Genomic DNA, 20,339 nt, shown 5'->3' with positions numbered 1-20,339 from the left:
TGTCTTACTTGCCAGTTGGGGATTTTAAAGGTTTCTATCTCCCAGGGTGTCTGTAATGCTTAAATGAGATAATGCATACAAGCACTTAGAATGGTGCCTGACACATGGTAAGAGCTGGATAAATGATAAAGTACAGTTGTTTTATGGATATTTTTATTACTATTATCGTGCTCTCCAGGGTCCTCTGGAGCACTCAGGAACATGCTTAGAACTTAGGAGGTATCAGATAACGCACGAATGAATGCGTGGACAAATGAATAAATGAAGACATGAGCTGGCCTGCAGTTGCCCTCACCATCCTCCTGCTGTAAATACTGGCCTCCGTTTGTCCCTGGAGCCATGCCTATCCTGGCAGGGAGGCCGTGAGCCACGAGCACGGCAGAGCCGTTTTGCAGCCTTGCCTCATTAGAACCCCACCTTCATAGGATTATTACGTTGGATCAACAGTTGCTAGTTCGGGGCCGATCGTGTTGTAAACGACATGGAAATATTGATCGAGCCCCAGTGCCTGCTCTAAAATGCCCAGGCAGATACTATTCAAACACCCTCTCAAAACTGAAACACAGTGGTGGAGTCTAGAAATTCATGGGGATTCCAGGAAGGAGATGGGGTTGGTTCAAACGAAGGAATGGGGAGGATTGAGACTGCAAAGTAAGCAGCGCCCTGGCTAGTGAATTCTCCAACTTGTCTTCCCTGCTCTACAAAGCCAGATTAGATCTCCAGCCAGGGCAGTTAGAGGAAGGCCCGTCAGGAATAGTGAAAAGTAGGGATCAAGCAATTTTTGGGAAAAGAAATGTAGGGTTAGTAAATAACACCACCTGGGGAGCCTGGGCGGCTCAGTGGGTTAATCGGCCAACTTCAGCTCAGGTCATGATCTCGCAGTCCGGGAGTTTGAGCCCCGCGTCCGGCTCTGTGCTCACAGCCCGGAGCCTGGAGCCTGCTTCAGATTCTCCGTCTCCCTCTCTCTCTGCCCCTCCCCTGCTCGCGCTCTGTCTCTCTCTCTCTCTCAAAAATAAATAAACATTAAAAAAAATTTAAGTAAATAACAGCACCTAATCCAATGGCTAATGAGCCTGTTACTCGGAGAGGCCAGAATGAATGGACGTGGCTCCTCTGTGATGTGCAGCATGTCCATTCCTGCCGGCCGGGTTGGGCTGTTACAGCCCTGGGACGGCCTTTCCCCTCCAGGTGAAACACCCCCCTTCTGCACTCCCTGGCTCAGCGCACCCCGTACTCATGGCAGGTCCAAACAAAGGGAGACCTCCGAGCAGCCCTGTTCAAACTGTCACATATTTCAAACGCCAGCTGGAGCAAGCAGGCCCGGTGGCGAACGCGCCGCGTGTTCATACGCAGGGGTGTGTGGAGCGGGACGCACCCCCTCCCGTACCCCGCATCCGCAGTGTTGGGCTGATCCCTCCCCCTCCCCTTAGGTGGCAGTTGTGTACTGTCATCTGCTTTGATGTTGTTTGAAGATCTTCAGCTCATGTCACTCCGGCGCAATTGACTTTTTCCTTTAAAAAGTTAAGACGATGCCTCATGTACAAATACAGAATGACTATGTGAAGGTTTTATTCAGCTCGTAAATTAACAAGGGAACCTGTAAAAAGTGGTTTCAAGAGCATTTGAGGATCAGGGGTTTATATCTTCTATCAAGAGCAGCATTTTAAAAAAAATGCTGGAATAAAATTGCTAGATTAGACACAAAATTGGTTAATGTCCTACAGGACAAAAAAACCCCAAACCTTTAGGTTTATCTTTTCTACTCCATAGAAATCTACACATAAACATACACATGTAGCTTCCCTTGTCTGAGCTCTGTTCAAATAGTAAAGAATTGTCAAACACGGGCATATTCTCTTAGAGGTACGATCCTTGGGTGTGCCTGTTAAAAAGTGCCCGTGACATTGAAAGGCTCTACTTCCCATCTTTATGACCATTTTTTAGAGTTTTAAATAATGTTTCTTAATACACAAAAAGGTTTCTTACGGTTCTGTGACTCTGAGGAAGGGTATTCTGGGAAAATGTTGGAGAAGTAGAAGTGTCTGCAAGATTTGGTTTAATGGTTTGAACTGAGACAGAATCAGAAGCGTTGGCTTCGGAGCCCTCACTGCCTGAGTTCCTCGGTGATTCCAAGTGTCCTTCAGAGTGAGCTAAGTGGCTCTGTGGCTGGACGTGGGGCGCTGGCAGAGGAGCCTTGACAGGCAGTCCGGAGCAGGGCTGAGGCGGGAGGCCTGGGGGGAGGTTGCCAGGAAACAGGGAAAAGGGAAGAACAGGGCAGGTTGGGGCCATGGAGGAGAGGGGACTGAGGGGATAGAGAGTCAGGAGGGGCTTGGGGCCTGACTGGACATGAGGGAGCAGGGGGGTGGGGGTCTTTGAAGCCGGCATGGCTGGGAGGTCGGGACTATCACCAGAGAAATAAGGCAGATGGCATGGGGTTTAGGCAGCCCACGGGCTCATGTCCCAGTTTCCCAGAAATCACTTTTGCAATGCTTTTACTCTGTGCTCTGGCCTGTTCAACCCTGCAAGGTGGTTACCTCTTTGGCAGTTACCTGGACACCCAGGAAGGGCTTAAGTCCTTGAAAGGCCTGGCAGCCGGTGATGCTGGTGGGAATGGTGACGGTGGGGGGTTCAGACAGGACTCGAGGGCTGGAGGTTGGGTAAGCATTGAAAAGTGGCAGTCTGAGGGCTAAACATGACCCTTGGGCAGGTTTTCTTTGGCCCTCGGTGTGTATTTTGATTGATGTCAACATCCACAAAGGCAGGAGATTTCCAGATGAAGAGAATACTAGAGTTCCAACTTCTTTTGAAAATTAGCCAGAGCCCCAAGAGGAGGTGGAGCTGACCTGTGGTCACACATCAAGTTACCGTTGCCCCTGTCTGGAGTGTGCAGGTTTCCTGGGCATTCAGTGTCCCAGGTGAATGGCACGGCCAGTTTGGGACTTTGCCTTTCTTGACCAGCTGCACCATATTCCTCATAGCTTGTGTGTGGAGATCCCTCTCCTCTGGTAGGACCCCTGGCCCAGGGCTGTCAAGGCTGGTGGACCCTCTCTGGCCATCGAGTCATTATCAGCATCCTGCTCTCACCTGCCATCTTGTCCCCAATAATTCACGCTTCTCAGTGGCTTTCCTTCTCTCACTCACACAGTCAGGTAGATAGAGGGGGAGTTTGGTTGGTGCCCTGTGGTATTCAAAGTGAAGGGTTTTCATACTGTCAGGGTAATGAATTCTGGAAGGGTTTGAAGCAAGGGGCTGGGAGGATCTCCGTGTCATGTGTCTGGGAGTGACAACCCCCAGTGGTTAATTACTGCCACACGATGAGAACCGAGCTGGTAGCAAAATGAGATAAGTTCATTACGAGCTAAATTTGAAGTTAATTGGATTCACATTTCCCCCCATTAGTGTACATAGAGCCTACCTAGAAATGGGCTGTATAAAAAAGAAAAAGTTGTATCCAAGCAAAAAAAAAAAAAAAAAAAAAAAAAAGGATACATTAGGCCTGGTTATTCTGTGGAGTTCATGATGAAAGGCTTTCTGAGATGTTGGTGAGATATCCAAAGTTTCTTTCAGATGGTAAAACCCATGTCATTTGACTAATTTCGTCTTGCCAGACATTTTCTGAGCACCTGTTACGTGCTGGGCCAGGATAGCGGAAGGAGGGACTCAAGCAGCTCTTGCTTTTGGGGACCTCCAGTCTGGAGGCAGGAAAAGCACAAGTGCCCCATATTTTGGAGCAATGTGAGGGAATCTGGTGCCAGAATGCCTAGGCGTGGATATGGCTCCATTTCTTACTAGCTGTGGGACCTTGGACAGGTAACTAATCTCTCTGTTTTAATTTCCACATCCATAAAATGGGCATAGTAATAGAATTTATCTTACAGAATTTTTGAGGATTAAAGGAGTTGATATCTAAAAAGCACAGTGAACAGTGTTTAGAACACCACCTAGTGTTAGAACAGGGCCTGGTTTATAGTAAGTGCTACAAAAATGTTAGCTTTCATGACTATCAGCTGTGGGAATTTAGGGCCCATCAACTGTTTGGAGGCTTTGTTTCCTCATCTATAAAATGAGGATAATAACAGCACCCACCTCTGGGATCGTTGTGAGTGCTGACTGACATAAGGCACATACAGGTGCCCAGGGCCTGACTCCTAGGAACCTCTAGGGAAGCTGTTGTTCTCTTGGTTGACCAGTCACCAAGGTGGCCCAGATTCAAGGCAGGGGGATGTAGACCCCACTGTCCCATGAGAAGGGTGGCAAAGTATTTTCAGACATGTTTAACACTTTCACAGCAAGGACACTGTTTCACTCCCAATAGATACTCTCTTTCTCTAATTATAAAAGGAAGACCGAGGTTCGAATGATTGTATTATTACTTGCCAAAGTTCACACAGCTAGTAATTGGTGGTGCTAAGATTTTTTTAAATTCATTTTTTAATGTTTATTCATTTCTGAGAGAGAGAGAGAGAGAGAGCAGGGAAGGGGCAGGGAGAGAGACACACACACAGAATCTGAAGCAGGCTCCAGGCTCTGAGCCAGAGCACAGAGCCTGATGCGGGGCTCGAACCCACAAACCGTGAGATCATGACCTGAGCCGAAGTCGAATTCTTAACCGACCGAGCCACCCAGGTGCCCCGGTGGTGCTAAGATTTGAACCTAGGCCTGTGTGACTCCAAATTCCAACCCCCTTCCTCCCCCGCCCCCCTCTGCTGCCAATCAGGAGTCTAGATGCAGCTCTGGAGGCACCTGGGGGGCCTGTGTGAAAGGCAGAGGAGATACAGGTGGCTTTATGGCCCATTCGAGCCCAACACCCTCAGTGCTGGCTTGAGCATCTCCTCCCTGGGGATGGGTCTGCCCTCTGGAGGTCACTTCCTCCACAGTGTCGGCCAGGCCTGCCTTAGTCTCACCCTCTCCCCAGATGCAGATGCATCCTGAGAATTCACACCTTCCCTTCACTTCTTTGTATTTTGAGCATTCCAAACTCATGCACCTCCAGGATTAGTAATCTACTCTTCTCTCTTCCCTACCATTGTCCCTCCAAGGCTTTCCATTGGCCATTTAGAACCTGAACTTGAACTTCCATAAGGACTTTGACCGGGGGAGGCCAGTGTTTCGCTCCTGGGCTTCAGCTGTGCCTGGCACAGGTCCACCTCATCATTTGTACAGTTGCACAGTACTCCATCGTGTATATGCACCACAGTTTATTCACTCATTTCTCTATGTCCGGGCCTTTAGATATAGTTTCTGGTATTTTGTAATTACAGATAATGTTGCAGTGACTAACCTGTGCATATGCATTTGTGCATTGCTGAAGGTGTGTGTATGTGTAAGGTAGATCCTTAGAAGTAGGATTCCATGTTGGAAGGGTAAATGCACATACGGGTATATATATATTCTGGTGAGTTTTCTGTTCATGAATTTTGCCCAATTTTCCATGGGATTTTTGGCTTTTTCCCTTTAATTCTTACAGGTTCTTGATACATAGGCATAGTAGCTATCGATTCCACTTTTTGGCTATTATGAATAATACAGCTTTGCACATTCATGTACACATTTTTGTAGAGACACAGTTTTTTATATCTCGTGGGTATATACCTAGGAGTGGAATTGCTGGGTCACATGGTAACTCTACATTTAACGTTTTGAGGAACTGCCAGGCTTTTCCAAATGGTTGCACAGTTTTACATTCTCACCAGAGGTGTATAAGGTTCAAATTTTCCACATCTTTGGTCAATGCTTGTCATAACCTTTTTGATTATGGCCATCCTAATGAGTATGAAGTGGTGTCTCGTTATGGTTTTGATATGCATTTCGTTGATAGCTAATGATGTTGAATGTCTCTTCGTGTATTTATTGGCCATTTGTATATCTTATTTTATTCAGATCCTTTGCCCATTTTTAAATTGGGTTGTCTTTATTATTGAGCTGTAAGAATGCTTTGTATTTTCTAGAAACAAGTCCTTTATCAGATATAGGACTTGCGAATATTCTTCTCCCATTCTCTGGGTCTTTTTACTTTCTTGATGATGTCCTTTGAAGCGCATAAGTTTGTAATTTTTATAAAGTTCAGTGGAGCTAATTTTTATTTTGTTGTCTTTGTCATATCTAAGAAACTATTGCCTAATCCACGGCTATAAGGATGTATGCCTCTGTTTTCTTCTGTGAGTGCTATGGTTTTAGCTCTTACATTTTGGTCTTTGACCCTTTTTGAGTTAATTTTTGTAGCTGGTGTGTGCATCTGGTTTTGAGTCATGGTTAGAAAGCCTTTCCCTACAAACAGGAGGGGAATTCACCGATATTTTCTTTTAGTATTTGCATAGTTTTAGTTTTTGCATTTAGATCTCAGAATCATATGGAGTCTATTCTGGTATATAGTATGAAGAGTCTATTTTATCTTTTTCTTTTTTAATGGCTCTCCAGTCATCCTACCGCCACTTAATAAAAAGCCCATATTTTTCCAAGTGATTTGAGACCTTGCCTTTGCCATATGTTAGATTTCCATACATAATAGTTGGGTCTGTTTCTAGACTTTCTATTCTGTTCCATTGGTTTTCTGTCTATTCATGTGCTGGTATCACACTTTTAATTACGAAGACCTTGTAGACTGTTTCAACCTCCAGGAAGGCTTGTCTCCTTGAGGGGGTACATTCTGAGTAATCCTTCAGAAATAGCATTTAACTAGAAGTCATGTGTCATGAGCTGTTCTACCCCTTACTCTGTGACTATAGGTCAGTCAGACTCATCTTTGAGCCTCAGTTTCCTCGTTCGTATAACAGGGGTAGGTTCCTTCCCTCAGGGTTGAAAAAGACGAGTTATTTTAAATTAATTCAGAGAGCATGCTTTGTCATGATGAAAGATCCGTATGGACTCCTTGGTGATAGTGAACAAGGCCAAGTCTTGATTATTCTGTCTGGGAAGAGGAAGCAACACATGAATTGTCCAGGATGTACTTATGTGCCATTAATAGGAACAGTTATGTTAAGAACCCAGATCAATTATTTGCAAATATATTATATGCTATCAATAATATTCAGTGCTATTGCAAATGATAGAAGCCATTTCTTCCTTGGCAAAAAAATGATATAACTGTGTTTTGAAGTTTTATATTGAATTCAGAAGCATTAATTCTGGTATTCCATTGAGTCTAGAGGCTTGAATTAGAGCTAAAGAGCAGTAGCCTCTTAGCTGTCTTGTGTTGACTGGTCTTGTGGTGACATGCCCAGCTCAGTGCCAGGAGAGTCCTCTTGGGCATCAAAGCAAATGTGAGGGTTAAATTTACTCTGTGGGTTCCCACCAGATGCTGTCCATCCTCTGCTCAGATTTAGACAGATGTCCTTAGAAAGTCCCAGGCAGAGTATTCTCAAGCAGAGAATAATGATGAAAACAAGAACAGTTAACATTTACAAAGTCTTGTATCAATCAACTATTGCCACAATACTGCTGCTTAGCAAACTCCACCCCAATGTTCAGGGCTTAAAACAACAGTCGTTTCTTCTTGCTCATGTACCTGGAGGTTGGCTGGGGGTTGGCTGATCAAGGCTGGGCTTGGCTCCAGTGGTAGACTGGGTCCAGGTCTGCCCACACGTTCCCTTCCTATTTGTGGTAGGCTAGCCCGAGCCTATTCTCATGGCGATGGCAGAAGTGCACAGGCGCACACGCAGCCACACAAGCATATAATAAGCTTCTGCTTGCTGAGTGTCTACTAACATGTCATTGGCCAAGGCGAGGCACGTGACTGAGCCCAAACTGAAAGGGCAAAGAAGCACTCAGTGCCTCTAGTAGGAAGAACTTCAAAGGGTTTCTTTTCTGTTTTTCATAAAACTAAATTTACCTGGTCTAAAATAGTTTCATATTATGTTTTCCCTACATTTTGGTGTGAGATTACCATTCATTCAAGATGATGTATGTGTAGGGATAGGAGCCAGGACCACATCAGAGAGAGGCCAAATCTGCCTCTTGAAAGACAGAGGGCGCTGGGGTGCCTGGGTGGCTCAGTCGGTTAAGTGTCCGATTCTAGACATCCATTACCCAGCTGCCTTGCCAAACCTTTTCACTGGTTCAGATGAACTGACTTTCCAGGCTTACGGTATACCCAGCTACTGAAATTTTGGTGTTTCCCCTACTCCCAGTGCTTATCCTTGTGTCTCTATCTTGTCTTCTTGTACTGGCTAAAACTTTCAGAAGTGATAACAGGTTTCCTTGACATGTTTTTTTATTTTAATAAAGAATGTTTCAAGTATTTCACCAATTAAGTATGATGTTGACTCAAGATTTAAGATCAATACCAGATCAAAGAAGTATACTTACCGAGAGGTATTGGAAGGAATTAGTATTGAATTTATTAGCCAATGCCTTTTCCACATAAGAAAAGCTTTCCATCAGCTTTGATATAATCATATGTTTTTCAACTTTTGATGTGTTACTATGATTTCCCAACCAATGCTTTAATACTGAATCATCCTTGCATACCTGAAATAAACCTTATTTGTTCATGGTATATTATTCTTTCTAACCTCATTTGATTATCGAGACAGTAGATTTTTTGCATGTATATTAATAAATTGTGACATTACCCTTTAATTTTCATTTTTGTACACCTTTGTTAAGTTTTCATAGCAGGATTATGCTAGCTGGGAAAATGAATTGGGAAGATTTCCTTTAGTTTTATATATCCTGGAACAGTTTAATAACAAAAGTATGTGTCCTTTGAAGGTTTCAAAGAACTGCCCCAAAACAAAACAAACAAGAAACTTGCCTGAAAGCTAAGTGAATAAGTCATCTTATATTAAAAAATAATTTAAAAAAACACAACTTTTTCTGTTTCTGCCAAGGCAGTTGGGTGTTCATGTTTTCTACTTCTTGAGTTAATTTTGGTAATTCATGTTTTCCTAGAAAAATATACTTTTTGTTGAGATTTCCACATTTATTGATGTAGAGCATCTTTTGCATTTAAAAAATATTTTTAAATATCATCTCTTCCACGTCTGTGGTTGTATCTTCTCATTCCTTATCTCGATGTTTGTGTCTTCCTTTTTGGATCTTGCCCTGGGTTTGTCTATCTTATTGGTCTTTTCAAATAACAATTCTTGGTTGCATTTATTGTTGTGTCTGCTTTTTTCACTTTCCTAATTCATTATTTTCTGCTTTTTCTTTATCGATTCCTTCCTCCTTCTTTCCTTCAGTTCATTTTATTACTTTTTTATCTGGCTTCTTGAGTTAAGTGCTTTGGTGAGGCACTGCATTTTCTGCTTTAGGGATCAAGGTTTTAAAGCATGTGTAAGAGTGGCAGAAACTGTTGGGGTTCTGACTAAAGGCACAGCCTCTGTTCAAGAAAGAACCTAATCGCAGGAGGCAGGAGAGCTGCGATCCAGTCCCAGCCTTTTCTGAAATCAGCTGAGTGTTCTTGGGCAAGTCCATTCTCAGCCCAGGACCCTCTTTCCCAAATTTCAGGCAACCAGGTGGGATGTGGACCTCATGAGGCTTGGCCCCCATGCACTACCTGCACAGGAGGCCTCCTGTCAGGATAATGCCCTCTTTTTTTTTTTATGTTTATTTATTTTTGAGAGAAGGAGCACGAGCAGGAGAGGTGCAGAGAGAGAGGGGGGACAGAAGGTCCAAAGTGGGCTCTGTGCTGACAGCAGAGAACCTGATGTGGGACTTGAACTCATGAACCGTGAGGTCATGACCTGAGCCGAAGTCGGACGCTTAACTGGCTGAGCCACACAGGCGCCCCAGCGCCCACTGTCTTTCAAGAGGCAGATTTGGCCTCCCTCTGATGTGGTCTTGGCTCCTATCCCTACACATGTATCCACAAAATCTGTGTAGCTGAATTTTCTTTTGCATGATAGAGCCAATAAGCAATGGTGACAGTGTGCCGAAGGCAAGGCTCAGCCTGGGTGTCCCAGCTGAGAGATACCTGGAGCCTCTGGACTCGTGGTCAGAAGCATAGCAGGTGTATGTGCATGGCAGTGAAGTGGAGTGGCTAAACGTGTGACCTCTGACATTGGGCCGCTTGGCTTCAAATCCTGGCCCTTACTGTGCAACCTTGAACAAAGTACTTGCCCTTTCTCTGTCTCATTATCCAGTGAAATGGGGGAAGTATCAGCACCTTACCTTTAAGGGTTGCTGAGGGTTAAATGAGCTAATGATTTCAGAGACTGAGAACAGAGACTGGTATGTATGTATGTATTTTTTTTTAATGTTTATTTACTATTGAGAGAGAGAGAGCACAATTGGGAGAGGGGCAGAGAGAGAGACACACACAGAATCCAAAGCAGGCTCCAGGCTCTGAGCTGTCAGCACAGAGCCTGATGTGGGGCTCGAACCCACAGACTGCGAGATCATGACCTGAGTCAAAGTCGGACGCTTAACCGACTGAGCCACCCAGGCGCCCCCAGAGACTGGCATTCATAATTTCAATGTAAATGTTTATGGTTTGTTGACATCATCGGGGGCAGGGGGCATGAGCCTGGGGGTGGTGCTGGGGACCAGAGCTCCACACCCATCGGAACAGCCCAGCCATGGCTGCTTTCTCTACACGTCTCACTGTCTGGCCCCTGGCATTTTGATCTTGTACCAACTAGTCTGACACTTATGGTCACTCCTCTTCCTTTGCAGCAGCCCTCGGGTCACCAAGTCTCCGTGACAGTGTGGAGAGGGCTCTGTGTTGGGTGTGAGTGCTCTTCCCACCCCCACCACGATGTTGCCTAAGGTAGAGGAGGGTCCTGGGTTGATGTTAGGAAATGTGGGCTGAGGTCCCTGCTCTGCCATCTGCTCCCTGTGGAACCTGAGCCATTTGCTCCCCACCCACCGTGGGTCTCAGCTTTTCCATCTGCAGAATGGCAACAGGGGTTGGTCAAGAAGAGCTTCAAGGGCCCTCCCTTCACTGATTCTTGACCACAAATGGAGGGACTTTTCTAGGCTCCAGAGAGCTCTGCTGCTCCAACAGGACCTCTTCCTTCATTCACTTAACATATGTTTCTTTCTAACCTCGTTTGTTTAATGAGACAGTAGATTTTTGCAGGCCTATGCCATCCGACCTTAGCGCACAAAGACCTTAGCGACTTGACCCTGGAGCTTACACTCTAGAGAGGGGAGCTGCCATAGAGGGCCATGGGTGCTGGGTTTGAGGAGGATGAGATGGGAAGGTATAAGAGGGCAGGTGGGGGGACCTCCTTAAATCACTTTGCAAACGGTCAGTTCTGCCAATTCCAGTTTTCTGTTTAATGTCAGCTTTTGTGGGGAGTCATGTGTGCAGTTCATTTGCTCCCCTTACAATGCCTCATACAACGAGACATGAGCAGTGCTTGTCACAAGCTAGGATGCCCAGTCCAAAGCCAGGGTGGTGGCGAGCAGAGGAAAGGGGCAGCCACATGCCTCGTGTTCCATAAGGTTCTGGAAGGTAAGCAGAACCCTGTGAAATGAGGCAGCCTCTGGCTGCTGGCCGGACAGTCTTTGAATGACTGGCACTAGAAAGGCTGTTGGTTTATCTGGGGAACATTCACGGCTCATACTATGTGCTGGCTTGGCTTCTTTGGGGAGTGTTTGGAGTGATTCTTTGGTCCCTCCCCTTGGGCCACCTGCTAATGGGGCTGAACTCAGAGCCATCTACTTGTGGTAGAGCCTGCACCACCCTGCTGGGCCCCAGGGGAGGGTCCTGGTACCTGGTCTGGCTCTTCATGGTCAGGAGCCCCCACCCAGTCTTCAGTGTCCACATTCAGAGGAGGTCAAGGGTCCACTTTCCCTCCCTTGTCCCAAGGCTACCTCGTTTCCCACCTGCTTCCCGGGATGGCTAAGGCCAGTGCATCTCCTTCTTTCCAGGAGCAACCTACTTCCACCCACTAGGGTGGGGTTTTGTCCTCAGGGCCCAACACATATAACCACAGAACAGTCTGATCACCCAAGATCCGGGGTACTGCCTTACCCATGAACACCTTGTCACGTTCACGTAACTGGCAATGCCTGAAAGGGCTGTGGCTCTTTTTCCCTAAGTGGCAGGCGCACCTCAGTGGCACCTCCCTCGCCGAGTTCTGCTGCCTGCGGTTTCTTCTGCATCGCGTGAAATCCAGCACATTTGCACACCATTCATTCTGCATTTACTCAGGGCCCACCAGGCTCCAACCTCTGTGGTGCATGAATGCCCTGCCACCTGGGAGCTGGTAGCCTGCAAAGAGAGAGGAGCACAGAGGGTCTGCCTGCAACAGCCGAGGCCTGAATCTCCACGTCCCGGGCCCGGAACAGTGTCTGGTGTGAGGAAGTACATTTCCTGCACCTTTGTTGAGTGACTGACTAGCTGGAGGCCGAAGGAGGAATTCAGTCAGAGGTCTGAGGAGGAGCAGGAGGAGGAGGGAGGTGTTTGAGCTGGGCTTTGAAGGTGGGCGGTGTTGGGTTGCCCGCGGTTGGAGGAGAGGGTGCTTCGTGCTGAGGCACAGCAGAAGCAAAGGTGTGGAGGGGGAGAAGTCCAAGTGCTACTCTAGCTCTTGCAAAGTGAGCTGGCCTGAGCTCCATTTTCCCAGGGAAGCAGCAGAGCTGGCCCGGGTTCCTGCTGAGTGGAGCCAGGGTAGCTGGAGGGGTGTGCGTGTGTGCGTGTGTGCGTGTGTGCGTGTGTGCATGTGTGTGTGTGCATGCATGAGTGATGGGGGGGTGCCGCACGCTGGCGTTCAGCGCCCAGACGTGACAAATGTGCAGATGTCCCAGGAGCTGTGGACATGAGCGGCTGGCCACGGAGACACTCACCCCGTGATTTGTTGCTTTGATTCCTCAGGCCGTGACTTGGCGAGCACGACCCTCCCCGGGTACCCTCCGCACGTCCCCCCCGCCGGACAAGGCAGCTACTCAGCACCGACGCTGACAGGGATGGTGCCTGGTGAGTTTGCACTGTCGGCGTCTCCGCAGCAGGCAGCGGATGGGGTTTTGGTGGGGGGGCATCCCCCCAAACAGCCTGGGTGACCTCTGCGCTTCTGAGAAGAGGACCTGAATAAATCAGGCAGAGGTCTGCGCTCTCAGCCTCTCTCTCTGCAACTGGGCCTTCGGTGGGGCCAGCGGTGAACTCAGGAGAAGCAAGGGGAGCCTTGACTGTCACTCACAGAGTCCCTTGTTGGCCACACAGATAGCCTGAACAGAAGGGTGCAGGACCTGGCCAAAGGTTGCCCAGTCAGTGCTCAGTAGGGATCCTCCTCCATCCTCCCCCACCCAATTTAAATGACTCAAACACCAGGAGACCCCATCCCCAGGCACTCCCAGCAGCCTGACTCCTTGGGGTTGAGGACTATGTGCTCAGCACAGACAGGATGTTGGCTGATGGGTTTGTCACTTGATTCTAAGCTGAATACCCTGTGGCCACTGAAACCTTATCCCCTCGGGCCAGCAATGTGTCAGTTTCTTTAAAGACATTGGAAAGGAGGCCACCGCGTCTCCTTCTCTTGTAGAAAGGTATGGGGAAGGACAGCACATCATCACGGTGCTGGCTGGCTGTGTACTAAAGGGCATGAGCATAGTAGAGAAACCCAAAGTATCGTTTTTTGAAAAATGTTTTAAAAAATCAGGGGAAAAATCAGGACAGGGTTGGATGTTGTGACGCTTCTTTTAAGTCTCTTTTTCTGAGTCATTTACCTGGTGCCTGAGCCCCTCCTTCTAGCCCACCCTAGTGGCCCGGCCCAAATAGCCCCATGCCTCTCCCAGCCTCTTCCCCAGCCCATGTCACGGGCATGTGCACCCTGGGCCCGAGGACTGGTGGGGGATGTGGACAGAAGTTGAATGTGAGATCGAATGTTCACATCTGCGTGTGAAGCCCTGTAGGATGATGAGCGAGGCTAGGGGTGGGAAGGGAGGCAGGGCAGATCAGCGCCTGGCCAGGCTTCTCCACTCAGCCAGGTCCTGGCACGGATACCAAGGAATCCCAGAGTTCTGAATTCACTCTTGGCCTTCCAGGTTGCTACAGAGATGTATTTAACAAGGTAGGAGGACAGAGCATATTTCATTTAACGGTTTGTTAGCTTGATTTATGACTTTTAAATATGAGACATATGGGAAATGGCCTTTGTGTGGGCCCTTGCCCCGGGCCTTGCCAGTGCCAGGGAGGCCTGCCAGGTTCACACCTGCGAGAAGCCTCTGTCTTTCTGCTGTGAGGAGGGGCCCACAGCCCCTCAGAGCATAGGGAAGTGCTGTGCATGAGGCGGACAGAGGCGGTGGGACCCAAACTCTTGCTCGGCCCCACTCTCAGGAGATGGAGCCCAAGTCCTCTCTGCTAACGGCCCCTCATACTTAACGTGGCACTTTATAAAAGGCAAAATGCTTTCCCAGGAACCCTTTATTGTTCCAACCCTGTGAAGCGGGCTGGGTAGGAATCGAATCCCCATTTTCCAAAAGGGGAAGCGGAGACTCAGAGCGGTCAGGGAACTGCCCAGGGCCGCACAGCTTACAGGTGGGAGGGCTTGGGTCTGGGTCTTTGCCCCCCCAGTTCAGCACTCGTTCCTCTGTCCCGTGCTCCTCTGTGTGGTCTGGTTCCATCAACACAAGCTTCTCACTGATGGCAGACGGGGAGGCAGCCGCCCCAGGCCCTCTCCTGAGGACACGTTGGCAGGTAAGGCTGAAGCCTCCCGGCCGGCCTCGCTGGCTCCCCACTGCAGACCTCAAAGAGGCCAAGTTCAGAGAAGCCGTTGAGCTTTCTTGAGTCTATCCAAACAGAGCTGCCCCCTGGCCCCTGTGATTCCTCTAGACCTAATTACTAGGCTCAAGATCCAAATGGGCACGGACCTGGCAGAGACCCCAGTGGGAACCGATGGTGGTTCCTCACCTATTAAGAGCAGCAGCAGGAGTCACAGGCCTGAGCAAAGGCACAGTCTAACCAAACCTGCTGGCAGCAGCTGGACAGGTACCATCAGAGGCTCGGCCTGCTGGCGTGGTTTCCTGGCACAGAGGGAGGGTACACAATGTGGAGGGAGGAACACAAACATTCTGGCAGGAAGCCCCAGGTCTGCCTCCTCCTCTCTCCCTTTCTTCTCCTTATGCTTTTTCTTCTCATACACCCCCCAGCACTCATTCATTTTCAGACCCAGTGTCAGGGCTGGGACTCCACGCTCAGTGGGCACGATCCTTAGTTCTTTTTCCTCAATGTCCAAACTATGGCACGCCTTTGGAACTCTGTTTCCAACATGATTGCCAAACCTTTTTTTTTTTTTGAGAGACAGAGAGAGAGGCAGGGGGTGAACACACGTGGGAGCAGGGTAGAAGCAGAGAGAGAGAGAGAGGGAGAGAATCCCAGGCAGGTCCCATGCTCAGCATAGAGCCCAATGTAAGGCTCAATCTTACGACTGTGAGATCATGACCTGAGCCAAAATCAAGAGTTGGATGCTTAACTGACTGAGCCACCCATGCACTCCACCAAATCCGTTTTTTGAGTGGCTTCATGGGTGCTGGCTCACATGCATGGTGTTTGCTGAACTGCCCTCAGGGCTGGCACAAAGAGAGCTCACCTTACAGGAGAGTAGGCCTTGGGCCTGCCATTCAGGCATCACACAATCTGTCCTCAACTTGCCTTTCTGGTCAAGTCTCCCAGCCTGTCCTCTCCTTGACCTCCCACTGGTTCCTAGCATGCCTCACATACTTATTAGTCAGTGTCACTCTTTGACCTTGGTTTAGACTACTTCCTGCCTCCACCTGTCGGGATCCAGCTTTACCCTTCAGAGCCAAGCGGAAACATCACCTGCCCCATGAAACCTTCCAGCGTGGCCGTCCCCTGGGGGATAATGCTGGATGCTTGGCTTTGTTATGCCTCATAGCCCAGCACGTTTGTGGCCTTGTCAGCTATGCTACTGGATGGTGGGCTCATAAAGGCCAGGCCCTCTGCCTTGTCTTCTGTACCCCTCACAGTCCCTGGCACATAATAGGCCCTTTTGCGTGTGGTGGCTGAGGGAGGATGGCAGAGAAAATTAATACTAAACCGTGTATCAGTTCCTGTGACAAGTCAGCAAACCTTGGCTTAAAATAATAGAAATGGATGGTCCCACAGTCTTGGAGCTCAGGGCTGTGCTCCCTCTGGAGGCTTTATGGAAGGATCCATTCATGTGGTGCTCCTTGGAGCCCTGGTGCTCCTTGGCCTGTGGCCACCTCACTCCACCTACACATCTCCCTCTCCCTTGGAAGGAGACACGTGACTGCTTTTAGGGCCTAACTGGGTAACCCAGGGTACTCTTCCCATTTTAAAGTCCTTAATCATATTTACAAAGGGAACCCCCCCACTCCTCCTTTTTGTCCATGTAAGTAACATTCACAGGTTCCAGGGATTAGGGCATGAATACACCACAACTTGTTTGAGGATTTCAACTTTGTATTTGTCCAGATTTCAAATTCGTAATCTCTTGGACTTCTGAATCTGGGAGGCATTCATTTGATTGTGGCAGTGCTGAAGTTGGTGCCATGTCATAGGCCCCCAGGGGCATGTCGGTACTGTTTGTTTCTCCAAACTGAGCAAGGCTTTAGAAGATTTTTTTTTTTTTTTAACATTTGGAGAGAGATTGAGAGAGAGAGAGAGAGAGAAGAGGTGACTGAGTGGCTCAATTGGTTAAGCATCTGACTCTTTATGCTCGCATGGTTCGTGAGTTTGAGCCCCTCATTGGGCTCTGCTGTGACAGCTCAGAGCCTGCTTGGGACTGTCTCCAATCCTCCTCTCCCAAAATAAATATTAAAAAAAAAATAGGAGATTGTTTATCCTGCTTTTGTCTGAGGCTGTAACATGGCAACGGGCTGTTTCACTCTATGGAACTGTCCTCCTGCCTCGCCTAGCAGTGAATCCAGAGGGAGACCAGAAATCTTCTGAATTGTTTTTTTCCATTCTAGGTTTTAGGAAATTTGGCTGCCACCTCTTCTTTTTAAGGGAAGACTTTCATGTGGAAGGTTTGCTTTTAGGACACAGTGAGGAGGGACTGCCTCCAGAGTACATTTGGGCAATTGACCTCGTGGCCCTGAAGAAAGTCAGCATTGCATTTTTCTGTAAATTCCAGCTTGTGGGCTTGGACTCTGTTTCAATCCTGCTTCTGCCATCCGAGTGTCGTCTGACATTTCTGGCTTCGGGGTACCCCCATGTCTGCAAAACGGGGCTTCTTGATATTCCCCGGTATTTGGAGATTCAGTTTCTGCAGGTCTGCAAAATCTGTACCGCCCTTTGTTGATCCCCCACGTTGAATAAAGCAAAGAGGGCACATATCAGCTTAGAACGGAAACAGTTCAGTTTTATTGTTCATCAAGTCCTAGCAAATGCCAAAAGTTTTGCACCAAAGATTCCACAGTGTCCTGATGGGTATAACTAGTTGATTCCTGCCTGGAGATATTTATACAACCTAACAGATATCGATCGACATGGCATTTGAAACCCTTAAATTTTCTAGGCCAGGTGAGAAAGAAGGGTGTTCGCTGCCCTTTGGTTCCGGTGAGTCTCAGCAGCAAGGGAATGGGCTTTTAGAGGAACCGGTAAGGGATGGCCCCCACGTACGGCCCCATTTTGGAGCTATAGGCCAGAGTGCCCAGAAATCCTGACCACGTCCTGTTTGCCTTCCTTGGGCTGCAATAGACAAGAAGCCGATTGGAGGTGTTAGAAGGCGCGTGGCAGGTTCCTCCCGTCCTGGGCACTCTCCTTGCCATGGATAGGTGTACAGTGTTTCTTAGGTGCTTTTCAGTGAAATCGCCCAATTCGCTGATGCCTTTTATTTTCATGAGGAAGGAGGGGAGGGTGGATGGAACGGGAACCTGAGGCCAGTGCAGAGGTCTAGAACAACAGTGAGAGGTGGGCAGGCATAGTGCCTGGTGGACTGGGGCGAGGGGATGAGGTGCAGGTGCAGCTTCCTCTCAGCCCTCTCTGCTGCTGTCACTGGACCGGGCATTTCACCTCCTCCGAGGGGCCTTCCCCGTAACAAATGCACATGACTTTCCTGTTTCTAGTGTAATGAGTACCACAAAGAATATGATGTATACATTCACCATCTTACAGTTCTGGAGGTCAGAAGTCCAAAGTGGGTCTCAACGGGCGAAAGTCAAGGCATCTGCAGGGCTGTGTTCCTCCAGGAGGCTCTGGGGGAGAATCGTTTCCTTGCCTTTTCCAGCGTGCAGATGCTACCTGCACTCCTTGCCTCGTGGCCACAGTGCCCCGTCTTCAAAGCTGGCGACGCTGAGCCGAATCTTCATGGTGACGCCATCTTCCTGCTTCTCTCTCTAGCCTCCCTCTTCCACTTCTAAGGACTCGTGGGATTTTATTGGACCCACCTGGATAATCCAGGGCACTCCCCTGATATTCAGCCAGCTATTTAGCAATCCTCCTTTGCTATCTAACTTTCCACGTTCCCAGGTTCCAGGGATTAGGATGCAGTCCTCTTTGGTGGGGGGGGGGGGCATCATTCTGCCTACCACACCATCTAAACCAGGAACCCCATCACTCCTGTCACAAAGCATCATGTTCCTTTCATTCGTCATACTAAGCACAGTTGAAGGAATTTAATTAGTGGTTTACTCCTTCCTCATCTGCTTTCCCCTCAGGCCTGTGCAGTTTACAGGGGTTGTGTGGTACCCAAAGCTATGTCATTTTGTTCACTGCTGTGTCCCAGTTCCTGGCAGAGTGCCTGACCCATGGTAGCACTCAGGGAATAGTAGTTGAAATATAAAGGGGGGAGGGGGGCTTTGGGTTGCGCTGCCAGTGAGAGCTCAACCCACTGCCAGAGCATTTGTAGCCAAAGATGCTGGGGCAGCCACGTGGTGAAGCAGGGAGGCTGTGTGGTTAAGAGCATGGACTCTGGAGCCAGACTGCCCATTGTTTTGTTTTGTTTTTTTTTTAATTTTTTTAATGTTTATTTATTTGTGAGAGAGAGAGAGAGAGCGAGAGCGAGCAGGAGATAGGCAGAGAGAGAGGGAGACACAGAATCTGAAGCAGGCTCCAGGCTCTGAGCTGTGAAGCACAGAGCCCGATGCGGGGCTCGAACTCACGAACCATGAGATCATGACCTGAGCCCAAGTCGGAGGCTTAGAGCCACCCAGGCACCCCCAGGTTGCCTAGTTTTGAATCACCATCCTGTTTCTCACTAGCTGTGTGACTTGGGGCAAGTTACATAACTTCTTGGTGCCCTGGTTTCCTCCTCATCTGTAAAATGGGGTGATGGGAATAAGAGTGAGCATTAAATGATGTAATGCATGTAAACACTTTTATTGGATTTTTGCCTGGTACCTATTACGTGCCATGCAAGTGTTGATGATGATGATGATGATGATGATGATGATGATGATTGTTGTTTATACAGGGGGCTGAGCTGGGTGTGGCAGTGAGAGGAGACACCTAGCTAGCATGCCTAAAGTTGGCCTGACTCGGGCTGACATCAGATTGAGGGCTCTCCAGCAGAGTTCATGGCCCAGGGGAGCCCATGGATCAGTTGGAGAACAAAAGCCCAGGATCAGTCACAGACAAGAGTGTTGTCAAGCAGGGGTGGGGGCAGACCCTGAATGCTGCCAACTTGGAGGAAACAGAAAGACACCTGGGGGTGGTTCAGTTGAGAAAGGTGTCCTGTTGAAGGGAGCCCTTAGGCTGGGCTGTGACAAGTGTATCCTTGGCCATCTGAGCAGGAGGGCGGGGGCATTGGGGGTGGGGCAGGGTTGAGCCCAGTGGCTGGAGTGGGTTCACGTGTGTGGAGCATGGCACAGCTACCCCGGTAAATGAGTAAATAAAGTTGGCAGGAAGGAGAGCTGGTTGAGGAGGAGGATGCTGGTGACCAGCGAGATTAGGATTCAAGTTTTCGACTTTTAGAGGCCAAGCAGATATCCAGGCAGGGTCCTCTGCGGGTGTCAAAGCAGGTGAGGAATACCAGGGCCAAGATCTGGCCCAGAGAGAGACAGAGAGAGAGTTCCCCAAGAAAAGTGAGGACTACCATGGAAGGAGGGTGGCTTCACCACTGACTATCTATGTGACTACGCACAAGCCCCATGACCTGAGTCTGCCTTGCCTGCTGTTTTCGAGAATCATTTGAAATGATAGTGGTAATGTTACCGAAACACCAGCCATACGAGGCAGGAGAGTAGGGGAGGAGGGCTTCTTTTCCCTATCTGTAGCAAGCCCCTGCCTGACTTTGAGCCTCCACTGCTGGGCAGGCCTGCTCTCTGGAAGCCAAGGTTTGGGGGAGGCGGGGCCCAGCACCAGGCAGGGTGGCAAAAGCCTGGATGGTGGCCAGAGTCAGCCAGGAACTCGCTGTGTGATCTGACATGACATTTCCACTTTCTGGGCCTCATTTGGCACGTGGGCCACGGGTAGAATACACTGCACAATTCTGTAAGTCATGGCTGGGACCATGAATGGGAGCCAGCGGGATCCC

General features: G+C 48.7%; 1 protein-coding gene across 2 annotated transcripts in view; it reads left to right on the top strand.

Moving 5' to 3' along the window:
- The window catches only part of PAX5 (paired box 5), a 191,661-nt gene that overhangs the window by 134,908 nt on the left and 36,414 nt on the right, over positions 1–20,339 (top strand). For both annotated transcript variants that reach the window (XM_047066368.1, XM_047066362.1), the window contains one exon: positions 12,761–12,862. In XM_047066368.1, coding sequence (XP_046922324.1) covers positions 12,761–12,862 — 102 coding nt within the window. The remainder of the gene's footprint in view (positions 1–12,760; positions 12,863–20,339) is intronic.

Source organism: Lynx rufus, unplaced genomic scaffold (assembly GCF_022079265.1).
Source record: "Lynx rufus isolate CCGP_SWC_20201006 ecotype Redwood Valley unplaced genomic scaffold, mLynRuf1.p SCAF_10, whole genome shotgun sequence".
Classification (NCBI taxonomy): Eukaryota; Metazoa; Chordata; class Mammalia; order Carnivora; family Felidae; genus Lynx; species Lynx rufus.
This window is presented reverse-complemented; position numbering and strand designations above follow the sequence as displayed.